The sequence below is a fragment of the Pagrus major genome, chromosome 24 (genome assembly GCF_040436345.1).
Source record: "Pagrus major chromosome 24, Pma_NU_1.0".
Taxonomy (NCBI): Eukaryota; Metazoa; Chordata; class Actinopteri; order Spariformes; family Sparidae; genus Pagrus; species Pagrus major.
Genome location: NC_133238.1, coordinates 10,192,411 through 10,219,375, shown reverse-complemented (window position 1 = coordinate 10,219,375; position 26,965 = coordinate 10,192,411). Strand labels below are relative to the sequence as shown.

Genomic DNA, 26,965 nt, shown 5'->3' with positions numbered 1-26,965 from the left:
TCACAAATGACCCTAGTGATGTCATCAAGCGCATCTTGAATCAGGCTTTAGACTTAAAAACGTTAAAACCGAAAAAGTCTGCATTACAAATTTGAGATCCGAAAGAGATTTAGGGGCCGTCTAGGGAAATGTTGCATTATGGGAAATGTAGGCTCCAGTGTTTTTGAAGCAGGAGGGAATTAAAGTCAGGATATCTCCGCCCCTGGTGCTTTGATCATCACCCTTCTTTTTTTAAAAGTGTCTTGTGAGTCCAGAGAAATAACAATTACCTGCAGTGCCCCTTTAAACACCCGTATTCAAACACTCGGGATAAAAACAAGAAGGGAAACTGAGCTCAACACTTCCCCTGCTGGGATATTTCAACCCCCCCTGGGTCCACAGACTGTACTGCAGCTACCGGTGGCTCCATTTGATTTTTTACAGTGTGCGAGCGTTGGGCTCCGTCTCTCATTAGAAACGAGCCGAGTGCCTTCAGCAGCCAGCAGCCAGCAGCAGCAGCAGCCTCCCTGCGCGCCCTCCTCATCAATATGCGCTCCAGCCGCTGACTGGAAGAAGCAGCCACAGAGACGCGCAGCAGCCAGCATCCACGATGCTTCAGATCTGACTCCATCCGCGGCTCGCTGCTGACTTTTTCTCCCCCACTCCTCCTCCTCCTCCTCCTCCTCGACTTTTTTCCCCCCCCTCTTCCCTTTTGGGCAATCAATGGATTTACTCTGATCGTCCGGAACCGTCTCCACTGTTGATTCTGCCGCTGCTGCTGCTGCTGTGGTTGTAAACAACGAGGAACAGACAGAGGAAAGGTGATGTTTGCTCTGCACAGGGTCCGTCAGTTTCGCGTCTTGTCCGCGCTGGTTGTCGGTTCGATTGTGTGTTGCGCGAAAAGGTGAGTTGCTTTGTGTCATTTGGGGAGGAAGTCAAGGTTATCGCCCCGGCTGATTGATTCGAGGGAGCCAAGGTGATGATTTCCCCTTCTTGTCTCCTTTTTCCAGCGTCAATGAACCGGGCAACATGTCTTTCGTCAAGGAGACGGTGGATAAACTCCTGAAGGGATATGACATCCGACTGAGGCCGGACTTTGGAGGTAATGTGCCTTTTATTTACCTCCATCGTGCTTTATGTTTGGCGCCATCCACAGTGTTGTGGTCAGGTGTGGGCCTATATCCATACTGTGCTGTTTTTAACCTCTTCCAGGGGCCCCTGTTGCAGTCGGCATGAGCATAGACGTGGCCAGCATAGACATGGTGTCAGAAGTCAACATGGTGAGTGGATGTTACACCACATACAGCCCTGTCCCCCCCCCCCATTATGTGCACCGTGCACATGTCCACTGATAACGCTGGACTCTGCTTGTTAACCTCTGGAGCCAAAGTGCTTCAGGAGCGTCTTCTCCCAGGAGGCCCCCCCCCTCCTCTGAGCAGACAGCTATCAGGAAGCTCTTGATTGGATTTTGCTAATTTGTTGAAGCCTCGACGCCGCCGTGTTGACACGTGTACCCACATGCAAGGGGAGTAACTTCAGGCTGTTGTTTCTTAAAATATCAGCAGACGATGACCCAAATTTGCACGGGAGCAGGAGCGGGAGCGGGCGAGAGCGTCAGATCTCAGAGTTCAGGTGAAACCGTTCCCTAATTGGTTTTGGATTCGCCCTCAAGGCCACGATCAACACCTCTGACTCTGCTCTGACACCAGCAGTGGTGTTACCATTATTGCTTTTTATTAGAGATGATGGCCGCTGAGCCTCATATGCTTTTTTACAATACAGCCACTGAAGCACCAGGAGTCAAACTCAGGTCAGCGAGCTGTGCATTAGTTCACACCTCGACCTCTGTGTGTGTGTGTGAGCGCCATCAAGCATCGTAACAGCGAGCAGAAGACAGCTTCACACGTTTAATGTTGGTTTCCTTATTGAGCAGGTGCTCGGGGCGAGGTCTTTACTGCGCCATATTGGTAAATGATCAGTATATATCTGGTGGGAGGCGTGTGCACGTGTGTGGGTGTTGATCAATAGGAACGACTCGATGGTTTCTCCAGCAGGTGACTGCAGGCTTTGGCTTTTCTAGCCTCACGCTCTGGGTTGAAACAATGCCAAGACAGCCCCCAAAGCGACCCATGTCTGCTGGGAATCACATTTGTATACGACTATTTTGTTCTGCTGAAGATGTTTTGTGGGAGGCGTGACGGCTGCCTGGACTCTCGGTCAAAGCAAAGTTCTTCCAAGCAGAGGAAGCGCTGGGTTTTGTTGTTTCTCGGCAATAAATGCGGGCTGGTCAGGGTGAGGGACGGGTTGCAGTTTCAGAAATATGGCTGCAACTAACAGCTATTGTTATTATTGATGATCTGCTGCTTATTTAAGATCAATTAAGTCCATAAAATGTCCAAAAACAGTCCGAAACCCAAAGATTTACCGTCATAGATGACAACAAAAGCTGCAAATCCTCACATTTAAGAAGCTGGAACAATTTTTTTCGATGTTCGCTTTTCGTGTTCCGCGTGAAACTAAAAGTACTTCAGTTACGTAACACGACCCAAGTTCAGTAAAGTACCCAAACAGTGATCTTTCCCTGAACCTAACCAAGTAGTTCTGGTGCCTAAACCTTCACACCGTTGACCACATGACACCGAAGGTCCCACATGCTCGTCGTCGGTGCTTTCCAGCGCTCACATCCTGTAGGAAATGTTGGTTTGTGAACCATCATATCCATCGTTTTGGGACTTTTTTGGCAATCGATATATTATAATATATAGTTATTTAGGTATGAGGACGTGTTGTCTTGTCAGTGTCACGATGAGAGGCTGCTCTTGGCTTTCATTGAAGGCTTTCATACAGTTTCTCGTTGCATGTGCTGGGATTTAAACGAAGATCTTTACTCCTGTTCACCATCTTCACATTAAATTCCTGGTGGAGCCCTGGTATGTATGACTTTTAGATAATACATCTCATATCTTTAGCAGAGGCTTTGTTCTCCGTGCTACGAGCTTCGTTTGCCAGCAGTTCGGTTGCTAACATTAGATAGCGAGCCAACTAGGCTGTTCTCCACAGAGCGTGCAGGGGCAGCTGATGAACCTGGGAATCAAACGGGCCGAGATCACACTTAAACTGATAATTAATCAGGTCCGTTTCTCATCAGCACCAGTGCACTGAGGGACTGCACGTGTGCGTCGGCGCTCGCTAGATGGACAATCGCTGGCCGTCGTCCAGCGCCGGAGCCAAAAACAAGCCCGGTCAAGCTGTTTGTTATTTTTTCGCACCAGCGTTTGACATTTGGTGCTTTTCATCCGATGCCGGGACCGTCTGCGGTTTAAGCGTGAGGGATTTATCCAGCAGAAGATGGATAATGAGCGCTTTTGTTCTGACGCCGTGCTTTATCCGCCGAGCGACACTAAATGCTGCGCTCTCTGTTTCCATTGTGAAAAAAAAGGGGGACTATTTTCAAGTTGTGAGGCTTCATCCTGCATTCATTTCAATAAAACTTCAGCCTTTAAATCCACTTCACCAGTCTGGCGTTGGGAGCCACAGGCACAATTGGGAGACTAGTTTCAAAAGTTGAGGGTTTATTGGGACAAATAGTGCTTGCGATTGCTGAAACGAGGCCTGGATTCGACTCAGCGTGTTCTACAAGGAGGCACAGATTTTGCAAAACAATGCTGCCAAATACTAAGGTTGATGTGACGTTCCCTGCCTTCCACAGAGAGGAACAGAAGGGTACGACGCTGTATGATAAATCACAAGCGTTTAGTGCCTGAGGGTTTTTTTTTTTTTTTGCAGTTTGGGAGTCAAGCGTGGGTTTGTGAGCTTCGAGATCTTCCATTGTAGAAAAGGATGACAATGAAGCACCTGAGGGTCATTTCCAGTGGAGGTAGTGAGGTGCGATGGTGAGGGCGAAGAACATTAGAGGTTGAAGAGGTGGGAAATGAGTGTGAGTCAATGGAACGATCTCACAGGCAGTACAGAGTGATACATGCTAGTTTGCATGTACATGTGCAGGTGTGTATTAGAGAGAAGACCTTGAAGATCCTTGTAACAAACATATAAACATCTTTAGATGCAGGTCAAAGGTTTAAAGTGCAATATAAGGGACTGTAAACAAATTATTAGTGGGGAGGGGAGGCGAAAAACATGGAGGACTGAGTGTTTATGTTTTTACAGGCAAAATGGCATTCTGACATCTAAGGTAGAGCACAGAAGGGACTCTCTCACTCCAATTCTATAATTTAGCCTTCCCATCCCAAAGCTACATGTGTATGTTAAGGTGCAATATGTAAGAATTGGTTAGGTCACTCCAAAAACTAGGGGGCAGTATATCACCAGAGTAACCGTCGGCTGATTAGCTCAGTTAGCCGTGCAGATAGCGGTCCTTATACGGGGCTCAGAGTGGCATTGCGAAACACCACGGGTTAGAGCGAGCTGGTTAGCATGCTAACTTCAGTACATACATCTGCAACAATATACATCTTTGTTGTTTCTTGAATGTTCATTTTTGAACGTTTTCAGCAGAAATTCTTACATACTGGACCTTTAAGATGGTCGCTACCAAAACGTGGCCTTTCATTTACTATTTAGCAAATGGAGACCAGCTGGAGTTTGTTATGTTAGCTAACTTGGAAACTGCTCATTTCTTTTAACGTGGGCGATTGCTCACTAAAGTGAAAATTATAATTTTGCAAGAAGAGTGCTCAACTGGTTCTTCTTTAACACTGTCAGACTCAAAATATAAAAAGAAAGAGATCAAAATCGATGGCAAAGAACCAGAGCTATCACCCTTTCCATTACACGCATTCCTCTTCCTTGTCGAAACTTACCGCATTACCCACAATGCAACCTGATTAATGACAGATCAGTCAGAGTTTTTTTTTTTTCACATATGCTAGTACTTCCCAATGTAAACAGACTTTGATGTGTAAAACCGGTGGAATATATTAAATTTAAATGAGCTTATAAGCATCGAGCTTTAAGTCAAGTAATTTGTGTACAGTCCCTTAATCTTAATATTGATGATATGGACCTGTGTTTGCTGCTTGCTGCCTCTCACTATATATCCTCCTGACCTCTATACCACACATACTTCCACTTGACACGCAGTGGGAATTCATCTCATCAACCCATGCCAGAGTTGATCCATGCGGAGCCGTTAGCCCTGAGAAATTTCCCTGGACACAACACTCGGGCAGATCAGATGATGATCAGCAGATCAACAGACTTGAGACGTGAAGGGAAGCAGGGAAACTATGAGATCTAACGATTTATCGAGCGAGAGCAAAACAAGGAGAGAGCCGAGAAGGCGAGGGATGGAAGATGTGAGAGCAGAGAGAGGAGGTGGAAAGCTGATCAAAATACCCCGCGAGCTCGCAAGACAGCCAGCGAACGCGGCATCTGGCCTCGTCCGAGGATCCACCTGGCGGGGCAGGTCGAGTCAGTCAGCGACTCCGACGCCTTCGCTCCCGCACCAGCAGATGCTAAAGCGTCTGAGAAAGGTGCACTAATTACCTCTGAGGTTTGTTTTGCGGTGTGCCGGGGGCCTCCGCTGATGAGAAACACGTACTAGGACAAGATCAGAGCGAGGCAAAATAGATTATGTGAGCTGAGGCGGCGCTTACGTGGAAAGTTGTGGATCACCCGGACAAAAGAAGTGTCACTTGTAAGTGCTGCTCTGCAGTCCCACTCAGAGATGATTAAAAGGTTTTAGGTATCAGACAATCGGCTTAATGGAGGGTCTGGAGGTGGAAATGAAAGCCCAGTGTTTGCCTACATTTAAAGTGTTTTGTAATACTCTTAATAAGAAAGTTTAAAAGCAAAATAAGGGCGCCGTGTGTGGGCGTGTTTTTATTATCCTGACCTTCCCTCGCAGAAATGGACAAAGAGGTGCGATTCTCAGCACTAAGAGCTATCTGGGCCTTTATTCCGAGCCCATTATCCGCGCCTCGTGAAAAGTCATGATCATTTTCGGCGGGATTCAATTACGGCACGATGAAGGTAGAGCTCCTCGCGCAGCGAGCTGGTCAGAGTTTGCTCCGTGAATGTAGTTGCGGTGGCAGGCTGAACAGGCTCGTCATCCGTACGCCCACGGCTGAGCGTGGGTGTCAGAAAGACAAAAAATCTGTCATTATGGAGAGGTGAGAGATCTCTTTCTCTCTGAATGTTGCTGCTGCCTCTGTTTTGTTTTTGGATTTTTATTTATTTTTTTATCAGTAAAGACACAAACCCACAAACTAGCTCCCCTTTGATTTCATTTCTCAAGTTTTTTTTTGAACATACGCCTGCATCCAGGATGACCACAGCCTAATCTGTAGGTGTGCCGCAGTCATCAAGGTTCCCACAGGCCGTGCACCCTCCTGCACATCTTGGAATCAGATGTTGCCAATGCTCAAACTATGTCACCCTAATTATCTTATATAGGTCTTCCAGCTATGAAAAAGAGCATATCTTTTCTCTGTGCACTGAGTGTGGCTTAATATACCCCCATGTCTTTTATCCGGCATCCGGCTTCCTGCCTGATGGAATGTAATTGGCCTCAGGAGAGAGCGCGCTGTAGGATGAAGTGATGATCGCTAAGACTTAGAATAACCAGAGCGGGCACTTCCTGGTTTTCCACTGAAAGGACGCATGAATCGAGGGGCGGGGGGGAGGTGGCTGCCCGTTCTACCGGTTCTAGCTCTACAGTCCCGTCATGATAATGGCCGCTGAGCCGCGTACACCTTTAAGACAGCGCGTTTATTGGTCTGGGGAATCTGAAATTGACAGGCGCCGGCCTCATTTCCTTTCTCGGTGCCACTCAAGCAGCCGTTACGTTGTGGCAAATAAAAAAGGGCAGGTAAACTATGAGCTGGATTTATGATGGGGGCTGTTGAAAAGGTCATCAGTCAACAGTCTGATTCCACTTATTGTGATGGATGCAGCAGATATGTGACGTTTAGGGAGGAGATGAAGGACCCCTGCAGAAACAGAATGTGAGATTTCTGCACCCTCGGCTGAGGAGGAGAAATAGCCCTCCATATTTATGTTGAGAATCTTTTTTTATTATAGACTCATTAGTCGGGAGACGACAGGAAATGGAGCAGTTTTCAGCCTTTGCTATGCATGGAGATAATAATTTGGAAAAATTGCAGTGCAAAGGTTTAGAGCACGGCCAACCGTGAGGTCAGGACACTGCAGAGGGATTGGAAAGATAAAAGTTAGGGGTTGGAAGGTTATTAACAGCAATAAAAAACACATTTCTACAGCTAATGGGTCATTTTTTGAGATTGTGCGGCTCAATCCCATTTCCAATTTTTACCCTACCCCTTCATTTTCGAGTGCCCCCTTGCAAGAGCCTCATACATCATCCGAAGTCACTGATGGCATTCATGCAAACATTTCCCAATATGGTGTCTTCAGCTGTGGTGATTTCTCTTGCATCACTGTTGAAAATCAAAATGTCGTTTGCTAATTGTCTTATGGAGATAGAAACGCATGGACGCTCGCAATTTGTTCACCGCTTTACAGGCTAACATTAGCAACCCCTGCTCGTACCCGGAGTCATACGCCATCGAAAGGGGGGGATGCAACATTGAAGTACGTCCTTAGCACAACAAAATGGCCTTAAACCGCCCTTTTAGGAGACTTTGTGGGAGATTCACAAAAATGTAATTCAAAATGCAAAGTGTTGGAATGTTATCGAATCGAAACAATCATAAATAAAGATACTGCTGCCTTTGACGTGTCATCAGAACAGCACTGCATGCACCAGAATAAAGAGGGAACAGCTTGAATATCAGTTATATGGTTGGTGATGTTCCACGGGGGGTTCACCTTGAAACTGACAAACTCTGAGGGAGCTGTACAGGTGAGAAAATACAATACAAAAACTAAATATGCTTAGTGAATTATGATTATATTGAGATTAATGCATTATCTGCATTATGAGTCACACAACATAATGAGTTTTGTTCATACTTGTGAAATTCGAACACGCTCAAGCTAACGTAACGAGGTCACATACGTCTTTGTCCAGCGCTCGTCACTGTTTCTTTACAAAACACGTAATCACCCACTGTCCTTTTTCCTCTGAGGCCGGGGTTAGATCACACCTAATCTTTGCCCACGTCCTAAACAAAAGACCCTTTGAAACCTGCTTTGCCCCCTTTAGCTTTTCATTCTGTAACTGCATCTGTTATTCAAGCATGTGACACGCTTATTGGGACCATTCAATTAAAGAAAAGAAACCTCCTACAGTCACGTTCATTTGCCTCGACCTCAAATGTAACAGCTGACCCAAAAAAAGGTTCCAATAATGTCCAAAATAGCAGATTACACAGAAGAATCCAACAAATTATTAAAGACAGGGGTTTTTGCATGAAAGTGTGTTGAAAGTTCTTTGAAGTGAAACAAAATCTTCAAAGGAAAAACGATATATTCACCAAAAATAATTTAAAAAAGAGACTGCTGTGATAATGCGGTCCACATTACCCCCCATCTTTCCTTGTTATGAGGCGATACATCACTGAATATTAGACAGTGAGGAAATTATCCTATATATTGGAGGCCAACGCTGTCGTTTAGAGGAAAAAGCCCAATTCAATCACCTCCCTGTGTTTGCTCTCAATAAGGGACGGTGCTATTTTTACCATTCTATAGCAGCAGGAGGAGGTGGAGGGGGGGGATAGGATAGGAACTCGCTGAGGGATTCCCCCGCACTGCGGTGATATACCGCCTCAGGGCCATCCCGAGGGAGGGCTCCGAAAATTACATTGAAGTGACTCAAATTGCTCGACTTTGAGCGGGGGGGTTCATACGGAGTACACGGTGATTACATATCATATCACGTTTTCTTTTTTCCCCCTCAAGTTTAGCCGGGGCGGCCATTTATTTCTCATGTTGCTGCTGCTGCTGCCGAGCTTTGATACGTGTCAGATGTAATGATGATGATTCTCATTCAGTTTTATTAGCAGGTTTTTTTCCCCCCCCCGCTCGCTCCCATTGCGGCGACGAAAAGCTAGCTGCGGCATATGCCGGGGACAGAGAGCATATGCCGTGTGACAAACAATGTTAGCAGGATATTTCCTAGATGCTGCTGGTATCACGACGTAGCAGTCAGTGTATGCTAGCGCTGCAGAGAGAGAGAGAGTGAGAGAGATTAAATTGAATATGGGTCAGTTCGCAGCCAAAACTCTGCTTATCTGAATTCTCACACACCCTGAATGAAAGTGATTATCCAGTCGAGTTAATTGAATAATTGAGGCTTGCTGGAAATCGCCTCCACTGGTCGCTGTCATTATCTCGGCTGAAAACATACGCTAATGGCCCAAACAGCAGTGGTAAAAGCTGTGTGTGTTGGGAATTCATGCGTGGAGACTTGTCAATAATTCATAATCCATAGTCCTAGTTCATAGAGAAATCCGAGCCCGCCTCCCCTTAAAGGAATCAAAAGTTCCAGGGCAGGTGATGCAAAGCTGCGCTCGTCCTCATCTGAAATTCAATTTGATTGTCCCCATGAAACATTGATGAGGATTCCTTGGCCGCGTGTTTGTACAGGGCTACACATGGTTCATTTAAATCATTTATGCCTCGCGATGAGTGTGTGCACTGTAGCCAGCTCGCTTGGCTTTGCCCACCTGCTGATACTCTGGCGGGGAGATGGAAATGCATACCTAAAGCTCGACAGCGCTCGCGGAGAGACGGCGGGGATGGAGGAGCGGGTGGGGGGGGGACTGATGTGATAAGGGTGAAAACAAGGCAGCGTAGAAGACATTAGTCATTTGTAGGGATTGATGGAGGCTACAGTTACAGTGGTAATGGAGGAGAGGGGGGAATCCACGTCTACAGTACTCATTCTTACAGCAAATTTAATCTCCCGCCACATGCTGTGATCAATCCACATTGACCGCTTTAATGGGACTATGACTGATAACGCTTATTGCCCCGTGTGTCGCCAAATCCTGGAAACTGACAAGGATTTATTTTCTTATCGACTCTGCTATTACTGGGAGATGGAGGCTTCCTGATGTCTTCAAGTTATTCAAAGGAAGAAGATTAACCTATGTAGGAGGAAGTTGTTGTCCGACGGCATACCGCAACAAATCACTCATCCTCTAGAGGTGTATATCTTATAGGATCGGAGATAGGAAGGAGTTGCTTTTATGTTGTGGCTGGATTAACCTGCGACGAGCCCCTGCAGCCCGCTTCCTCCCACTCTGTGTGCATGGAGTCACTTTTAAAAGGACCTATTAAGTGCAGTTTACTCAACGCGACGGCACCAGCAGCTTAATTAGATGTTGCCTACAGCCCAGAACCAGTGCTGTATGGCAATTAGTGTGTGATAATTTTATTAAAACACACATTTATTTAGTAAATGCACAATACGCACTATTGAAGAAATGCTTAACACAATAATACAGCGAAAATAATAGAGCTTTTTAACACAGGACTCAGCTGAAGGGAGCCGTTCAGTTGAGTCTTTCTTAAAACAGTCTGATTTACTATGTTTTATATCACTACCATAAAGTTTAAGAGAGACGATGAGCACAATATGGGACCTTTAAAATCTAGGTCCCTTGTTATGTTCATTTTCAGGTTCCTACTTTTATTTCGGGATGTAACAGAAAATGTTTACAGGCGTTAATGTTCATAAAACATATTGTTTTGCTCATACTGTCCAGCACCTCTATTCACCCTCTGCCTAAATGCTCAGTTTTAGTGCCTGTCTCTTTAAGGCCCCTCTTTCGAAAGGCCCAGTCTTCTCTCATTGGTCAGCTCTCACAGGCCTGAGAAGGCACCACCCCACTGTGTTTCAACATCATTTCTACAGGTGTTTTTGCAACCATGGGCGTGACGGGGGCATAGCTGACCGTATTGTTGTGACATCACAACCTTACGGAAGTCCTGACTGCTTGTTAGACGTATACGTACTGTGTGAATTTCTACGTGGATTGAACATTTTCATTCTTGCAACTAGACCTGCTTTATAATCATAAATGACATGGAAATCTCAGAATAATTCAGGGTGAGAAATCCTGATTTTATTCGTCACTAGAATTGGTGCAGTGATCCAATATTCAATATCCTCTTTCATGAGGCTGCCTGACTCCAAAATGGCCACTGTCAGACCTCACACTCAAGCGAAAGCGAAAGCCTAACCCTGAGTGGAGCTGACCCTGATGATACCTTCAAGCGTCATTTTGTCAGAGTCTGGAAAGAGCTGTTTTGAGCTTTTGTATGTGATAAAGAGACATCAGTATGAAACTGAGACTGTTTCATGACCAGAAAAAATCTCCAAGTTCCAATAATGCTGGATCCTACAATACCCATAATGCAATTCCAATGCATATTTTACGATTCCCTCCATGCCTGCTAAACGGCTTCTTCTTTTAAAACCCCACCCCAGTTTTTCAAAGCTCCTCCAGACCACAGAGGACAGTAGTAAAATAATCTTCACATGCAAAATTGGTGGCGTGCCCCTTTAAGTCACCTGGATGAGCTTTAGGTGCATATTTCCAAACAGATTTGCAGTTCATCTTTTTACCAAACAACCAGTGAAGATGATGAACTCAGGGCGTCCCCAGCTTCTTGAAGTAAAGCAGCCTGGTTAACAATCCAGCCTGTCAGTTTATATCATATTATAAATCACAGCATGGTCGACTTGTTATCCTGATGTGCGAGTGTGAAGCTATCATTAGTGGTTAAAATGACCACTTATATTATAACAAATGGCATCACGTACCTCGAGGGCAGCACCTAACGATCATTTCCACGATTGATGAATCTATTGATCACTTCTCTTGATCTATTGATTTAAACATTTTGGCCACGTCAAGTTCCAAGGGCCCGTGGTGACATCGTAAAATTGCTTGTTTTGGGGAAGATGTTTACATTTTGAGGGGGAAAGATCTTCATTGACTTATTTTTTATGCCTTAACAAACTAAATAAACAAACTCTCTTTGTTTTCATGACTGAATAAACAAACTGGCCTTAAAGGACAACACAGTTTCATACTGTTTTATGTTTATATGTGGCGGACCCTGCCACCTTTCTAGCTTCAAACAGTGTTCTGGGGACCTTATTTTCCTCTGAGAACAGCTTGTTTATTCACTTATGGGAAAAAAGGTATGAAGAGACGTTATGATTAAAGCGGCACCATGTAGCTTTGGAGAAGAAATTCAAGTCAGAATTTTGATATTTACAATATTAATGAGGTAAATATACTCAGCAATATAGGAAATAGGAAATGAAAATAAGGTCCCCAGAACACAAAGGTGGCAGGGTCCGCCAAATATAAACAAGTGAAACAGTATGAAACTGTGTTGTCCTTTAAGGTCAGTTTGTTTATTCAGTCATGAAAACAAAGAGTTTGTTTATTTAGTTTGTTTAAAAATAAACAGTCAATGAAGATCTTTCTCTTCTGATTAAAATCCTCATAGTGCAGCTTTAACTTCTAACAAAATCACTGACAGCGGGCATCAAAAGATGGATACCACAAAGGATAACCACCATCTTCAGTCTAAATTTTTGAACATGAGTTTCTTAATATCTGCCAGATACAACCAGAATGCCTCCGTCTGGGGCCGCGGCTCCACCACCACTCTGTACATTCATGGCTCGGTGCCAATGCGCTTTCCTCCTCATGCTGTGTGACCAATCTGGATCCTGTGCTGACTAAGATCTTCCCTGTTCACTTCTCTGTGTGCTCACCAAAACCTGGAACACATATCCATTGAGTGTGAAGTATCAGCTGAAATAGAGGGATGAATAATTAACATGCAGTCAAGTGCCTGACATTGCACTCTATTCTTTGGTTATCTCGTGAAAATGCAAAAAATCCTCAAGTGTTTTCTGAGCATTAGTAACAGAGATGAGTGCATGAGGGCCGTGCAAACAGACAAATAAACTATTTCAGTTATGTAACACGCGGACGTTTTTTGGAAGCCGTGGCTTGTTGCAGTGGCCGTTTTATTCTTTTAAATCTGCATTTCTGTTTGTTTTTCTTTGGTGCAAAACCTGAAAAAACTGCAGCACCGACAGACATGCGGCGCCTCGGCCAGCGCCAGCTTGGTGCGGGTGCTGGTTTCGTTTCAACGCCACAGCGGGCAAGAAGGGGAGATCATGGCACTGCCCCGAGAGAAAGAGAGAGAGAGTGAGGGTGAAAGAGAGAGGTGCAGACAGACTGAGATAAAAACAGAAATAGAGAAGAGAGACCGTTAGCTCGGGTAAGTGGATTATGTGATGTGGAAGGGAAGGAGGGAGGGGCTCTGTCCTCTATCTCCACCGCCGCCGCTGCTGCTCTGGTCAAATACTACTCGAATCGAGGCAAAACAAAAACATTTACTCGCTCACCGTCCAATTTTTTGATTTATTTTTTTACTTACTTACACAACCGTCCTTAAAGTGTTTGATTTCGCAGGACTAATCGTCTCCTCATGGATGGACTTGAAGCACTCCCTCTGCCAATACTTACTGGGCTCCGGTGCCAGATGGCGAGGGTTTGTTATAACAGAGATACAGAGAAAGTCAGAATCTTACATGATCGCTTTGATGTTTGCAAACACTTAAAGTGATTTAAAAGACAAGCGATGATGAAGCCTGTTTGTCAAATGTAGTTTGCCCCTTCCCATGTGTGCCGACATTTTTGCCTGACATCAGACATCTGCCCCTTCATAAAGCTGGGGTAGATGTTCACAACTAGGAATTACGACTCAATTACCCAGGAATTACCCCATTGCACTTTTTCCGAGTTGTCTTGAACGCAGCGTTAGTGTGCTCCTTTATCATGCTCACGTTTGCTAATGAGGACTAAACCTTGAGTACAGCTGAGGTTAATGGGAGTGTCATTAGTTTACAGGAGGTGACAAAGCGACATTGCAATCCCCGAGGGCCACACCGCGAGCTAGCTAAAAAATCTTTGATGGATTAACCATTAATGAAAACGATCAATACTCACAACAGGAAAATAAGGTTACCAACGGGAATTTAGAAAGTGGAAAAACAGAAAAAAGGAGATAAACACTAAGGGTGGTCCGCCAATTCAAACAACTTGTTAGCATAGTTAGCCTATTTAACTTCTACTGCACAACAACCACAGTGGCTATTGGTCTATAAAGTGGCTACTAAGAGTTAATGGTGAATGTTATAACAGTAGGACAAGTGAAAAACTGTCTTAAAGTCAGTGAATTCACAAAGTAATGTCAGCCCGCAGTGCAAAAAATCCATCTAAAGTTTGCTAATGTTAGCAAAAACATTATCAACGTATTAGCTACTCGTCATAGGCTCCCAGACAAAGACAGTAGAGTCATACGAGCAAGGGTGTGTTTTAATACACGAGCTCAGTGTTGTAGTCATAACATGAAGACTTTGTTATGTCTTAATTCAAAAGTTGCATTTTTAACAACTAGCTTAACCAGCTAGCACAGCTCCGACTGTGTTTACAGGAAGTGTTAAAAGATCTCTGAAGCTTTTATGTAGCGTACTGCGAGCGAGCCTTTGAGACGTAGTCGTTTTGATTTTGATTGCATTGGGGTAACGGGGGGGAAATACCTATTAGACTAACAAATTAGCTGTGACCTGAGAGGATTAGCACAATAAAGTGTTACTTAAAGCCCATATTTCCATTTGGGTCCCCTATGGAGAGAAAACAAAACAACACAACAGCATTTACTGGAATAGAGTTGGAATAATTTATTTTGAAAGGGAAAAAAAAAGGTAATGTAAATCTCAAGAGTCAGACTATTTGAATGAAATGAAAGGCAACATATGTTTAAAAAGCTATCGGGCGCCATGACAGTTCGACTCTGAAGCTTTATGAATCACCGTGCCTGTACTGGGAATACACTGCTGTTGATATATAAGGGTGAAATTTTCTATGAACTTTTCCACTGAAGCTGCAGCTACATGAGTCAGCCCGCCCACTCACTTGTACAATGGCACATGACTGTATGGGTTACTGTATTCCAGAAGGGAAGGGCAAAAGCACTTCTGAAAATTTGGCTGCGGTGTGTGAACCAGTTGGCCCACAGTCCCTTCAGCTTGTAGGATGCTGTGTCATGTCATATAAATATTAGGAGCTCTGACGGTGGGGAATGGGCAGAGCTGATGTATCAGATCATGACCTGTTCTTCTTGTCTTTTTTCCTCTGTTTGTCTCACAGGACTACACGTTGACCATGTATTTCCAACAGTACTGGAGGGACAAGCGTCTAGCCTACATAGGGATCCCCCTCAACTTGACCCTGGACAACAGGGTCGCCGACCAGCTCTGGGTCCCCGACACCTACTTCCTCAACGACAAGAAGTCGTTCGTCCACGGAGTCACCGTCAAAAACCGCATGATCCGCCTGCATCCAGATGGAACTGTTCTCTACGGCCTCAGGTGGGCTTCTCGCTTGGCGCTCGCAAACAAATAGTCCTTTTGTCAATATGTTTGTTGTGAGTAGGCGTCGCGTGTTGCATGTTTGGCTCTCCTGTGTGTTACTTTTTATAACTCAGAAATCTGAGTTCTCTGAATTCTGTGCTTTTATCAGGTTGGTTTATTGATCTTGTTGGCAATGACCGAGTCTGAACGCTGGAGTATTTTAATTGTGAAGGAATCCTAAGACGAAGACCTACAATGAATCGTTTCTACAACTAAGTATGGTCTGTCTGGCCAAAGTCTTACGTATGTTATTGCTCAATTGTTCCCCAAAACTATCCAAAAAAACACCAGTGTTCCTTCATTTCCATGAATCTGGGTACTCGATACTCAACTTGGGGTGTGTGACCTGACGGTTTGAGACCGTGATCGACCTTGAAGGCGTTAGGGTTCAGGTTAGGATCAGGGTTGGGGTTAGATCATTGTATTTTCAGGATGATCATAGGGATCGTGGTATTAAATGTCCTCTTACTTCACATAAACCTCATTGACTTGCAGATCTGCACCATACATAAACATACCAATAGTTATAGAGTCATGTAGCCATCGATATGACTGAACGGATGACTTTATTTGGCTCTTCCTTGGGTGCAAATAATGATTATTTTCATTGTCGCTCAATCCGTCGCCTATTTGCCTGACACTTTGATTAGTTGTTTGCTCTATAAAATGTCAGAAAATACTGAAAAATGTCAATCAGTGTTTCCCAAAACCCAATTATGACGCCCTCCGATGTCTTTTCCCGTCCACAACCCAAAAGATATTCAGTTTGCTGTCATAAAGAGGAAAGAAACCAGAAAATATTCACATCTAAGAAGCTGGAAACAGCAGTAATGCATGGATCTTAACAAAAAGATCAGACGTATTTAGGTGGCTGATATCTACGAGTGAGTACAAAAGGGGAAAACTAATCAATTAATTGATTATTCAGCCCACCGCTACACTTAATAGAGCATGCTTGCTCCTAGCTGATTAAGAAATAACACTATATACCTTAAAATGACCAGAGATGTCCTCTCAGTAGATTCTAGATGTAACTACAGTATGTGTTGTGTGCCAGTGCACTGCAGCGACTGGGTTTATTCATGTTGTTCGAGCGGTGATGAGCAATTTCTGGGCCATGCAAATGAGCAACACTCCCCACAACAGGCAACAAAGTGAATCTCAGGGTCAAAAAAATGTTCTCAGATGTTTCCCGGTGTCAAGTTAATTCTGTGTTTAAAGCCCTGTTACGGCACCGCGGTTCGCCCAAGCTGAGAACTTGGCAGTTTTTCCGCTGCTGGCCGCCGAGCAGCCAGAGGATTAAGCGTCGTGCTCAAGGGCACCCCGGCATTTGATTATGTTTAAAAGGAGGGGAGAGTGCAGTCGGAGATCACCCGTGGAAAGGGAGTATGAGCAGGTTAGCAGGTGCATTAATGCAATGTTAAGCTCGCAGCTGTTGTTTTGATATTTGTTTCATAAAGCCCTTGTTTTGAATTTCCATTGATCTTTTCGACAGGCAGGTTCAGAAGAGTTAGTGTGACCTATGAATATGGATGCATGCTTTGAATTATTAGAGTGCACAGCGAAAAGCGTCTGTGTGTTTGTGTGTGTGTGTGTGTGTTTGCGCGCGTTCTTGCATGCTTGTGTTTGTATCCGTCAGTGTTCATACTTTACAGTCATACAGCCATGCTTGATTATGCAAGTGGAGTTCATAGCACTTAGCCTCGTGGGCTACTTATAGACCTCTCTATGCTTTCAAGAGATCAAAGGCAGAGGGAGATGTGTGACGTGGTGTTTGTGATATGAGCTGTTACATAAATGTATGTCAGGTGAGGCTGAGGAACATGCTGAATACAGATTCCTATCATGGTATCAAAGAAAACGCTCTGTGTTTATTCTGCATGTATGTGTGCTGACGACAGGGCTGCGATTACATTACACAATCGATTCATCGTTTGCGCTTTAAAGGGGCAGTATGTAGTTTTGGAGAAGAAATTCAAACTCAGAATTTTAATATTTGCAATAATAATGAGGTAATAATACAAACTCTGATATTTATTTTCCCATAACAAGCTGTTCTCAGAGGAAAATAAGGTCCCCAGAACACTGTTTGAAGCTAGAAAGGTGGCAGGGTCCGCCACAGATAAACAGAGTAAGAAATTGTGTTGTCCTTTAAGGTCAGTTTGTTTATTCAGTCATGAAAACAAAGACAGTTTGTTAATTTAGTTTGTTTAGGCATAAACAAATCAGTCAATAAAGATATTTATCTTCTGATTAAAATGTCTTCCCCAAAAACTACGTAGTGCACCTTTTAAGTGGCAGAAAATAGTGAAACGTGATAATAAGTTCCCATTATCTGTCTGTTTTAATGATATTTTCCCAACTTTTTATAATTTCTTAACACTTTTTCACAAGTTAACTTCTTGCCGCACATGAGTAGCTAGCTAAGAAGCAAAGAAAACTCTAAATCAACCAGCTAACGTTAGCTGCTACCGCTAACACTTGCTCTTTTGCTTTGGTGCCGAGCAATAATCCAAGCTCAGAACCCTGCATAGCTAGTTAGCTGGATAGTGGGTAGCATGTGCAGCCTTGTTAAGCTAAAAAAAAATATTGGAAGGTTAGTAACATTTTCTGTGCACTGTGTTTAATCATAGTAACAGAGTCTAGCTTTACCTAACGAAAATGAGCTAACCGGCTAGATTTTGCAGCATTTGTTGAGCTTGCTAGCTAAAGAGAGGCTGGGGTGGTGTCTGCCGACAACGCCACTTTAATGAAAAGTGACATTATGAAATAAAAGGTGACGTCTAATAAATTAATTGGGAAAAAAAGACATTTTGAGAAAGAATGACGACACTTTGTAATAAATTAAAAATGAGTTTGAATCCCAATGTAGTGGTTTACACATGTGGTGATTTATGTTAATCATGTCCTATTTAATTATTTAATACGAGACATGTTTTTGACTCCATAAGCGCGGTCCAAAGAGACATTCAGTTTACTGTCATAAATGACTAATGATCAGATATTCACATTTGCAACACATACAGCTTTAAGTGTATTTTGATGATACTTAAGCGTGGTCATATATTGGAATTATGTAGCGTGTCACAATAACAACAATACGTGTTTATCATACAGACCCACTGTTTTGTTGTCGTAATTTTAGCTGTATAATAATATCACCTAATGGGTTTCCACAGCCTCATCTGAGTCTTAACTGAATGAAGACATCCAGTGGCTAATTGCCAAGCAGCCGGCTTTTAATCAGGGCAGACTTAGCCTAAATCATTTCTGAATTTGCATTTCACTTCGCTGCTTATTTTAACTGTCTGATCATCAGCCGTTTGAGCTCCTGCATCTGATAAAACAAAAGGGATACCTCGTCATGACCCAGTTCGGATGAGCAGGCGCTAAATACTGCCAAAAAAAATGCGTTGCTTTAATAAGATTTTTTATTTGCACAAATTTTCACTTAATCACCGGGTGGAGGGGAGCCAGGTTTGTCGAGGGGGGGGGGGGACGTGAACTGATGAGAGCGAGGACTGCTCTGTGATCTATGGTTTAATGATGTATACAGTTACACAGTCAGCGTTTTAGCTCGGGGGCGGTGCCATAATCTTATTTTAAGATGACAATGCCAATAGTCTCCGGTTAGATGAAGCCAGCTGAGGGACTTAATGTGAAGACAAATGGACGTTTAGTTTCCTTCATAGATGATGTCTTGTGAAGTCCTCACCTGCTTTTTCCATTTTTAGAATAATAATTTAAAAGGGCAAAAAAATATATAATAGCCACCCCTTCCTTCCTGGCTGCCTTCATATCCATCTTCCTTTCAATACGATTTGTGAAAATCACATACAGTTTCTCAAATATTCTCCTCTCCTCCCCCATCCGTGTCTTCTTTTTCCAGGATAACTACAACAGCAGCGTGTATGATGGATCTCAGGAGGTATCCCCTGGACGAACAGAACTGCACTCTGGAGATAGAGAGCTGTGAGTAGAGAGACCTAATGACTGTCAGCACACCGAGCAGAAAACCAACGCAGTATATGTGACGTGTTGCAGTGTGAGCCAACCTTCTTCTGAGGTCTGCGTTTGTTCTAAATGTATCTCAGGCGACAGACGGATAGGATTTACCTATTAAGATAATTATGGCTAATGGCAGAATTCATTAGCTCACCTTTAAAGGGGTATTCCACAGATTTAATATCGCACTTGCATGACGTTTGGAGACTTTTGAGAGACAATGGAGAAGAGAGACTGGTCAGAATTGACATTTTCTTGTCAAATGATGATCTTTTGCTCATATTTACCATGCCTTGACTGGCAGACAATGTTGATTTTCTTTTTAAAATGCACACGAGCAAATGATCAGACTTACGCTGGATCAGATATCAGATAAACTGAAGAATCAATTTCACCCTGCATTGTCATTTCTCCTTTCAGTTTGAGAGAGACGGCAATTTCTGTACCCTTCTATATTTAGCCGGTAGTTACATGGGGCTACTCTTTTTATCTTTCATCAAAACAATCCAAGGAAATACAGGTTCCTATGATCCCTTGTGACTGAAGACTAAAACAGGATGTTGAGAAAAACTTCTACTGAAGTCTCATAGTCTGACCGATTTGGAAAAGAAATGCTGTGAGGGGAAATCATAACATCCCGCTGTGGTCATTAATGGGTTTTAAAGTTTGGATAGTGCTCGTTAAGGCTGGAAAATGAATCAAAACAGCAATATGGCCAAGTGCAATATCCAAATCGCAAGAAGCACACTGTCCTGACCAACAAATCTTGTTCTCCTGATGTAAAAAAGTTTGGTTTAGACCCTAACAAATGTCACATCATCATGATTTTAATAGTTTCTCAGTAAAAATGAAAAATATGATCGCCATCGTGTATCGTACTGCAATCACAATATCTGTCAAAATCCTAAAAATGACTTTTTTTTTTAACCATATCTCGCAGCCCCAATGCTAATGTTCTACTATCAGCCAACGTACTGCAGCAAACGTCAGCTAGCGGCCTTCGAGACGCCTCCAGAGTGCTCCCGCTTCACACTGTAGCCTTTTAATCAGGGACTGATTTACACCTGATACACTGTTGGGATAGTAAACAAGGATTAGGATTATCGCAGACACTTGGATCCTGTCAGCGTCCCCTGTGGGGTTCGTTTGAGCTAATGTCAGCCTCTCAGATACAGTTAAGAATAGAGCACATTGAAGATCTTCTCACAATAGTTTCTGTGTCGGAACAGTTGAAGAAAATACAGTAAGTGAAGCCGGAGCTTCTAAGGACACAGGAAATGTCAGCTATTTTTGAATTCTTTTGACATTTTTTGTGAACTCAAGTGAACCTATTAACCGACTTGCTTTTCAAAGCAACGTCTGGTTCTTGGAAACAACTTCAAACAGGCTTTTTTATTTTTTTTCTTCTTCCCCAAATGACAGCCCAGTTGGATGATCAGCAACACTGCATATCTTGGTCTCCAGTGATGGTTAGACAGATGGTTACACCTTGGTGTACGTGTGTGTGTTTCTCCTTGTGCAGATGGCTACACCACAGACGACATCGAGTTCTACTGGAAAGGAGGCGAGTCGGCTGTGACGGGGGTGACGCGGATCGAGTTGCCTCAGTTCTCCATTGTCGATTACAAGCTGGTGTCCCGGAACGTAGTCTTTTCCACAGGTAAACGCTGTGCTCTACTGTAATGTGTAATGTTTTTGGCGTCGGCTGCCGTGAACTGCATTTCCTTTGGGAATAATACATGACGGACTGACAAGTGGTTGTTACATTTCAGATGATATTGTTCATATCAAGCGCTGGCCTATTTTCAAGCTGATTATTTAATCAATTTCTGTAGCAAACAAATCCGTGCCAAAGCTTGATCTGTTGATCTTAAATCCTCAGAGCCAAAGTTGTGTTTGTCAGTGCTTCTAATTGGGTTGAAGTGAGGAAATGCGCTGCCTTTGAAGTATCCCTCAAGTAGCGGCGGCTGATGCGAGGATGCTGGAGTGGTGCTGAAAACCAAAACACGCCGTAAACGCCGTGATTTACAGAGCAAATTGTGTCCACAGCCGGATGGTCCTTGACCCTGAGAGGTGACGAGGGAGTTAATGGTTTGGTTAACATGCTGACATTAACAAATTGTGGCTGAATACGCCGATCAATTCAATCAATCGATACAATCAGTCAGTGTGACAGTAGGAAATCGATCCTCAAGTGCCTTAAAAAACAAACCTTAAAGGTCCCATATTGTGTTCATTTTCAGGCTCATACTTTTATTCAGGGTGTCAACTAGAAAATGTTCAAAAAACACATTAGTTTTCTCATTCTGTTCATTGCTGCAGCACGTCTATTCACCCTCTGTCTGAACTCTACGTTTTAGTGCCTGTCCCTTTAAGGCCCCCCCCCCTGAAAAAATCCCAGTCTGCTCTGATTGGTCAGCTCTCACAGGCCTGAGCAGGCACCACCGAACATGTTTCAACATCAACTCGGCCATTGTTTTTGCAACCATGGCTGCGCTGGGGGGCGGTGACTGTATAGTTGTGACATCACGACCTTAAATAAGGACAACAGGAAGTGTTTGTTTGTACAATATGGGACCTTTAAGTATTATTCTGCAGCATTAAAGGAGCAATATGTAAGATTTTTTGTTTAACACATTCTAAAAAAATAACTAAGATTATAAACAGAATGGGCACAGTTTGAAATTATGTTCAAGACATCTATGTATTATCTACATATGTTGCAGAGATATCTAGTGAAGTTAGCATGCTAACTTGTTAGCTCCTAGCTACTTTCTAGGGTCATAGACCAGGTAAACAACAGTAACACTCTCCTAGCTCCCAGTCCAGGCAGAGTCAGCCAACACGGCCGCTAGCTGAGCAGTTAATTGAGCTTACTAGCTAACAGCAGCTGTTTTTAGCAGCAGTTAGCGGCTACTGTGGTGTGATGCTGACCCCTCGTTGGAAGAACGAATTTGACAGGTGGCCAATTCTTACATATTGCATCTTTAAAGACTAAAGATGCAACAGTCTTCTTTAAAGTTAGCTAATGTTTGAAGACATTAAAGGGGTGATATGTAAGAATATTAGCTGAAAAGAATTATTAACAGAATGTGAGAGTTCTGACCTGATTACGTTAATGTACTGTGTTGTAAAGATGTCAACTGAAGTTAGCATGCTAACCAGCTAGCCCTGACCCGTCCAGGTCTAAAGCTCCTGTGCTAGCGGTGTAAACATCAACACCCCCCTGGTTCTCCAGACTACAATTCCGGCATGCTAGCTGCGTGGCTAACTGAGCGAACAAGCTGACGGCAGCTGCAGTCGGCAGCAGTGAGCGGTTACTCTAGTGATACGCTGCTCCCTATTTGTTTTGAATTTGACAGGTGGTCAATTCTTACATGTTGCACCTTTAACAGTCAAGACTCAGCTAATCTGCTTCATGTGGACTCTGATTGACAGTGCTGGCAACATAAACACCCACACAGCTGTCATCCCATTGTGATTCAAATGTCGCTCTCTTCTGATCGGTGCGTACGTGGTAAACATCAGATGGTATATTTCATGGTGAAATAAAAAAAAAATCCAATGCTATAATTTAGAAAAGCTACAGTAGTGTTACAGAGTTTCAATGGCCTCCAAACCCCGGCTGAATATTTACTGATTAAGAATATAACATGGAAGCTCATGAAAAATAAACGCTTACACAAGAACGAGGTTGACGCCGGCATCGTCATTAACTGGTGTTGTGAAACACATCAATCAAGAGTTATTTATAGGTTCACAATGGCCATTTTCTTCAGAGCTTTTCATCTCTCAGGGCTACTAATCAGAAGACACGGTGACAAGTTACCGTACGTGAAAAACATTTGCAGGATCAAGTTCCAATTAATTTCCTGTCGCTAACTTGGAGAAGTGTCGAAAAGTAATTCGACAGCGCCGACTGCTCCCAGGGGTATTCTGATCCACGCCGTGAACTTTGGTTTTTATGTGTCGTACACAGAGGTCCTAAATTAATCTGATTTTTATGTTCATTTAGCGCTGGTTGCAGAACTTTATTGACGCTCCCTAACTAGCAGCCGTATAATCTGGTCAGCGGAGACGCATTCAGAGAGGCAGCTTCTCCGCAGCCGTGGCGGGGAAATAAAAGCTGTGTGACATTTAGTAAACAGCATCATTTCTCACTGAAGTTATGCTCATGAGGAGGAGCCACACCCAGTCTGAATAGGACATCCACAGTAAATTATTCTTTTGTTTGCTTTTTTTGGGGATATTTTTAACATTTCTATTGAGGCTGCAGTCTTCTCATCCTTTGCTTTCGCCCTCATTTCCACCGTCTGTGCCTTTATCTCGCAGTGTTGCACATGTGCTGCTTAGCGTTTACCACCATTTCCTGGCTGCGTACTGTACATGTCTCTGCCTTCATGTGTGAATCACATGCGAAGCGCTCCAGAGTGCGTTTGTTTGTGAGAAGTGGCGTATCCCCTGTGTGTAGGGGGGGTGACAATTAAAGTTTAGTGTCCACTGCTTTGCTCTCATGCTCTTGGCAGGATGTGTGAAGCACATCAAAGGCTCCCTGCGAGGCTGGCTAATGACCAGGTTCCTCCATTACATGTGCCACTAGCCAGCCTTTAATTCAGCCCCCTTTCTTCCCTCTCTTTTCCTTTCAGTCCCTGTCTTGGTATCTCTGTCACCCTCTGCCGCTCCTTTTACTTCTGTCCTCTTATCCTCCTTCACTGAATATGTTCCTCTCTCATGTAAGAGGTGTGGTTGGATGCCAATTACCCTGCTCTTTAAAAAGGAAAACAGCCCAGGATTCCGAGAATCATATATTCATGTGGAATGAGCCCCGCAACATCAATTATTCCCCTCTAAGCACACATACAAACACTGCTTGTCTGTGTGTGTACATACAGTAAGCATGTGCATATGCAAAATGAATGCATGCATGACCAGACAACGCTGCTGTGCTGGTGACATTTAAGTGTGTTGTTTGCGCATTCATCAATGACACCATCACCTTTTTTTGTCTTCATCCTCTCTTTCATCTCCATTACGTCAGGATAGCTGCAATAATAACCTCTTTAAATGTGACATCTATATGTCATGTTTTATGCCTTTATTTGAGCCCTTGGTGCCCAGAAAATATCTGGCTATGCTACGCAAATAAAGCAAATTAAAGGGACAATTTTAGTTGAAAATTATCAACTGAATGTGAAGAAATAGCAGTTTTGAAAGTATGATATCTATGTATTGTGTTGCAGAGATGTCTACTGAAGTTAGCATGCTATCTAGCTGGCCTGTCCCAGTCCGAAAATCCTGCGAGCGGTGTAAACGCCAACACTCCCATGCTGGACCACTAGCTGCACGGCTAACTGAGCTAACTAGCTAATGGCAGCTGCAATTAGCAGCAGTTAGCAGTTACTCTGGTGACATGCTGCCCCCCTATTTGTTGAGTATGATTTTGACAGGTTCTTACATTCTTACATATTGCACCTTTAAGCTAATGCTTTCTCCATGAGCTAGTTGAAAACGACACATGCCACTAACTTCAGTGCTTTTAAATCATTGTGGCATGAAGTTGTTTGACTGATTAGCTTAGCCTACACACTTTGACAAGCAAGGCAGAGGTCATATTTCGGCTTCATTATTCATATTTAAACATTTTCACTTTTAAATCTGCAAAACAAAAGTCTTTTGGGAAGAGGAACAATGTTTTTGCTGAATGTAAAGCTATCTTGAATAAGGAGGCGCTAACGTTAGCTTACACCTTGAAAGATAACACTCTTTGGCCTTGGGTTAGGTTACTATACAGTAGGTAGTAAGCTAGTTAGCTGGACATGCTAACGTTTGCAGCTCACATTGGAGCAGACAGCACAGTTTAATCCCTCTTGCTCTTGTGTTTTGGTTTCAGAGAGGCTAAAAACCATTTAAAAAAGAAAATAAGCCTGATTGTTGCTGAACCAGATTGCCTGGAGAGAACACATATGGGGTCAGCGTCTCTGTCAGAGACACGTTTCACTGCCAGTGGTTACAGCACAGTCTGTCGTAGCACGTGAAGCTTCGCTGCGACACCCCTGCCAGGAGGGCGACAATAGAGACGAAGAAGAGCGACAGCAGACCTCCTACTCCTCAGCGCTCCCCGTCTACCCATCCGCCCTCCCAGACTCCATTCTTCTGCTGTCATCATCCACTCAACTTTTATAATCATCCCCGCGTCCCCGTCTCTCCTTCCTCCCTCGCCTCCTCGGCCTCACACATGGTGTTCCTCCCACTCGCGCATGTTGTTTGGTGTAGCAGTTACAGCCAGTACAGTTCTACACCCACACGCAAGTGAACCTCGGCCCACTCGTTTCTTAAGCCCACTTCTGCATCTGCTACTGCGGAGATACCGGGTTCTGTTTTAGGCTGCGGGAGCTGCCGTTACGGATGCAATCAAAAGAAGTGAATGGGATATTTTAAGACCTATGACAATCTGTTCTCAGTTACACACTGTAATGAGGTGTGTGTTTAGCATGTGTCGACCGCGTTCACGCCTGCCAAACTGTTTACCATGAGTCGAATACAGGAAGATTTTCTGACTTAAGAAGTAAGACATTTGTATATTTGTACCAGGTTTATAATACGCTTGACATGAGCTGATCTTTTGGTTTAAAGGGGTGCTGTGTAGTTTTGGAGAAGAAATTCAAATTTGTATGAGGTAATAACACTGAGATTTATTTATTTTTTCCAAAACTGAATAAACACGCTGTTCTCAGAGGAAAATAAGGTCCCCAGAACACTGTTTGAAGCTAGAAAGGTGGCAGGGTCCGCCACATATGAACAAAAAATCAGTCAATGGAGATCTTTCTCTACAAAAACTACATAGTACACCTTTAAAACAAAGACTAAAGTTAAAAAAGAGTAAATAAAAAGACATGGGAAGGCATTTAAGTAAACTTTATAGACCAAACAGTTGATAGATATTGGATACATTAATGGGTTGATGTATATTACATTTTTTATTGGGTTTTCACTATCAGTGATCATTGCTCTGGTGTTTTGCACTCAGTTAATGACACGATTATGTCTGCTTCTCTCTACTTTTAGATACTACTTTAGATTTAGCAAGATTCTGGGGACCTTATTTTCCTCTGAGAACAGCTTGTTAATTCCTCAAGTTATTAATTTGTCGGGTTCGCCTTGATTTTTTGTTTTATGCGAGCACCACTATCTTTGTTCAGCTATGGCGACTGCAGAATGGCGCTCATGCAAAAAAATGCACGACTCTCCCTCTTGTTTATCCCAAACAAACTCATGCTGCTGCTGGAAGTGTAAAACATTATACATACTGTGTTTATATTTGTGTATGCCAGCAGATTATTATAGACTTTTCCCCCCTCCGGGTGTTTACAGCAAGTAATAACTGCACCAGCCGGAGTTGCTCTCATTATGCAAAGGCATCGATAAACAATATTTATTATAAAATGATAATGGTGCTAGATAAAAGTTAAGGGATCACCAAAGTTATGACAAATCATCCTCTGGGAAACATGAATGAGTGTCCCAGATTTCACGACAGTCCATCAAACATATGTCGAGACAGTTCAGTCCAAATTATAAATGTCAACC

At 43.4% G+C, this 26,965-nt stretch overlaps 1 protein-coding gene across 1 annotated transcript in view; it reads left to right on the top strand.

The window, feature by feature from the left end:
• Positions 1–803: 803 nt before the first annotated feature.
• The window catches only part of LOC140992005 (gamma-aminobutyric acid receptor subunit beta-3-like), a 37,603-nt gene continuing 11,441 nt past the window's right edge, over positions 804–26,965 (top strand). Inside the window, exons 1-6 of the mRNA XM_073462199.1 lie at positions 804–883; positions 990–1,081; positions 1,192–1,259; positions 15,111–15,331; positions 19,263–19,345; positions 20,901–21,038. Of these exons, the coding sequence (XP_073318300.1) occupies positions 804–883; positions 990–1,081; positions 1,192–1,259; positions 15,111–15,331; positions 19,263–19,345; positions 20,901–21,038 (682 nt within the window). The remainder of the gene's footprint in view (positions 884–989; positions 1,082–1,191; positions 1,260–15,110; positions 15,332–19,262; positions 19,346–20,900; positions 21,039–26,965) is intronic.